General features: G+C 40.5%; 2 protein-coding genes across 2 annotated transcripts in view; one reads left to right on the top strand and one right to left on the bottom strand.

Annotated features, from left to right (window-relative positions):
• The window catches only part of LOC119414319 (oocyte zinc finger protein XlCOF8.4), a 4,606-nt gene extending 3,915 nt beyond the window's left edge, over positions 1–691 (bottom strand). Inside the window, exon 1 of the mRNA XM_037681412.1 lies at positions 430–691. Within this exon, the coding sequence (XP_037537340.1) occupies positions 430–691 (262 nt within the window). The remainder of the gene's footprint in view (positions 1–429) is intronic.
• Positions 692–1,785: 1,094 nt separating this feature from the next.
• Positions 1,786–3,335, top strand: part of dnaaf11 (dynein axonemal assembly factor 11) — a 27,963-nt gene continuing 26,413 nt past the window's right edge. Inside the window, 1 exon segment of the mRNA XM_037681411.1 lies at positions 1,786–1,795. Coding sequence (XP_037537339.1) covers positions 1,786–1,795 — 10 coding nt within the window.

Below are 3,335 nucleotides of genomic sequence, written 5' to 3'. Positions count from 1 at the left end.
ATAATGAGTTTGATCACATTCATACAGCTCTCTACTAGATCTATAATCCGTTTGATCACATTCATACAGCTCTATACTAGATCTATAATCAGTTTGATCACATAGACACTGATGGACACACATCAGAGACAATGAGGGGTTCAGTGTCTTGCCCAGGGACACTTCAACATGTGACTGCTGGTGGAATCGAACCCCTAACTCTTGCACTGGAGGATGACTGCTCTAACCACTCATCCACAGCTGCCCAAAGTAAAAATAAAAAACTCTAATACAGAGTTGGGCTTTTATTATTAAGCCGAATTAGAAAATGCAGAAAAAGGCACCGAATCTGCTAAAAACACATTAAAAACTGAGTTCCTACAAATATTTGAACGTATTTATTCGTTTTTCTTAATGAAGTTTGGTGTCTGCGCTGAGGCCCACACTCACCGGTGCTTTCATCCGTCCGCCCCCCGCCGCCTTCCTTCCACTCCTCCCGCCCGCCTCCCCCCCGGTGTCCCCGGGCGATGATGGACTCGATGAGCTCCAGCTTCCTCCGCAGCGCCTCGTTCTCTTTGCGGCTGCGGGAGACCTCGAGCTGCAAGGCGGTGTAGCTGTCGTCCACCAGCCGGCAGATCTCCGCCGCCGCCGTTTTAGACAGCGCCTCCATGATGGACGCCACCTGACCGTGAAACGCCTTCAGGCCCGTCATTCTGCCAGAAACCGTCAAATAAACAAACTTCACGATCAAACACTGCGGAGGAAGCGCGGCCCGTTGAGGACGGTTTATTTCAAACAAGCATCGGTTCACCTGCCGGAAGCTGCTGCTGTTGTTGTTGAGCGTCGACTCCTCCTGTTCCGGTAGAACGACTTTCAAAATAAAAGAACTTTACCTTTTCATTCAACCTTTTTTCTACATTCGAGGACTCATTTACAAGAGGGACCTGTTTTAAACAAAAAACACAAATGATGTTTTTAGTTTTCTAGCTTTCCCCTACTTTTTTTCCTTTTGACTGTCCTTTTGGTTGCCATTTTATTTTAATTTGTTAAAAAAAGAAACATGTGTTTGCCTCTTATGATTGTCCATTGTTGTTGTTTGTTGTTCATGTTGTCATCACTCTTTGTTAGAATCAGGTCTCTGGTAAATGAGTCTCTGAGGCTCAGTGGGATTAACCTGTAGAAATAAAGGTTGAATGAATGATGTACACACAACAATAAACATTCATATAAAAGCATATGAAGTGAAAAGTGAATAAAATAGCTGATATAAAACGAAATTAAAAAAACATGCTACATTATAAAACTGTAAAATACTAAAAACAGGAAAATGTCTGCGTTGGTTTTTGCATTTAATTTAACATTTGTTTAAAATCCCTTAGGGAGGTCAAATGATATGGATGTTAATGTCATAAGATTTTTTTTTTTTTTTTAACTACGAAGCAGTAAAATAATTTAAAACTTGATTTAGGTTGTTTCACCTGTTTACAAATGTAAAAAAAAAAGGTGATCTATAAAAATACATTTTGGTATACTCCAGTTACCTGAACCACTTCAAAGGGACACATTTGTATGTATCGATTTATCTGTGCTTAAAAATAAGTTACTTTTGCTTTAAAATGCTTAAAGCATTAATAACTTCTGAACTGATCATTTCTCTAAACATTAATGACCTAAATTTATCCCTGGTAGATGCTTTCTGTAAACGTCTGTTCTGCTGACTTCATTTATGAAACTAAAACTTCCCGCAGTCCTTGAACGCAGCAGAAGACCCGTTTCCATAGCAACAAGCTACAACCGGAGACGACGATGGTTCACAGTGAGTTCTTAAAACTTAGACGACAAAAACAAACACATTAGAAGTTAATAGTATTTTTAATTCATATTGTTTTTAACATTTGAGGTTCAGTTCATTTTAAATCTTTTTTTTTAGATTAAATGAAGTTGTTTGTGGTAATTTAAGCAACAGTTTGTAGCTGTGTTAGCATAATGGACGGGTTAGCTAGTTGAAAATGCTAATGAGCTAATTGTTTAAACATCGTCGAATAACGAAAAATGGGTCCAAACAAAAGGTCACGAGATGAAGCCTTCACTCCAGGTGGTCCAAGAAAAGGTTCACTTCTGGAGGCTTCTCTTGAAAACAAGCACCTACATGTTTGTTGTTGTTTATTTTAACAAACATTTCATTATAGCTGGATAAATGTGGCGGGACAGTGATGTGACGTGAAAACTGTGACTTTATTCAAATGTTTGAGTTTGGACTCGGTTTCTCTCTGAAATCGTCCACATGTCTGAGTCAAACTCTGCAGGAACATTCTGGACCTTCTCCTCCTGGTTCTCAACCAAAACCTTAATAACCTGAAGGGAAGCAAGAAAATAAAGAGTTTATTTCAACACACGAGCCTTTCTGGTTTGGAGAACAGGAGTTGGATCTAACTTTGCAACAAAGTCCCTGAAGCTTCTGGCTGTCTGTCTCTGACCATGATGGAGACCACCGCCTCGTCCAGATCCTCCTTTAGGCCCTCTGGGATTACATTACATGAGATTATACTTTAATGTGATAAAAACAAAAACCTCCACCAACACGTGCAATCATTGTTCTTGTTTCTTTACGTTGTGACGTGTATGAGTTTAATATTATTATTATTATCTCGTTAATGATCAAACCTGACACGAGTTCCTTTGAAGGCAGCAAGCCCCTCACCTTGGAATGAATAAAACAAGAACAGCAATAATTATAACGAGTAATGTTGAATAAATTAACCGACCTTTCGTCATCTCTTTACTTAAATAAGCCACGACTTTTCAACACCGTTTTTCTTGCAAGCGTCAGAATTCAGAACAGATGTTGCGCTGAAGCTCCAGTCGTGGGGTCTGTCCACGGACGATATGAAGAAGTTTCTGTTCTTAATGCTCATCAGACGGAGACGAGGTCAAGACCTCTGCCTTCCAGCTTACAGACGAGGAGGAGGCCTTCGAGTCGTCACGTGCACAGCTCCGTGCGCCTGCAGGCTCCTCTCTGCTCAGACGAAACAACTCGCCCACGTCAGTTACTAATAAACATCCATAACCTTTGTCTACATTCCTCTGACAAGTAAAGTTAATAATGCACTTTACAACAAATCACAAGAACATTTAAAAGAATTAAACAAAAGGCTTTAGTCCTTTTCAAACGCACTTTGCAGGTGAAGTCCTAAAGTGCTGAAACTCCAACACGTGCACAGGTTTTGCAGGGAGCCATTGATTTTATAAAAGCTGATGAACTTCAGACGTCGTCGATGACATCATGGTCCTGAACGAAGCCTCGGTACGAGCTTCGGCCAAGACCTCCAGGTCGTCTGAAGCTTCGGCCAAGACCT

This window comes from Nematolebias whitei, chromosome 9, assembly GCF_014905685.2.
Source record: "Nematolebias whitei isolate Nwh7 chromosome 9, NemWhi1, whole genome shotgun sequence".
NCBI lineage: Eukaryota > Metazoa > Chordata > Actinopteri > Cyprinodontiformes > Rivulidae > Nematolebias > Nematolebias whitei.
The sequence above is the reverse complement of the archived record's forward strand: the minus strand, read 5'-3'. Positions and strand labels throughout refer to the sequence as shown.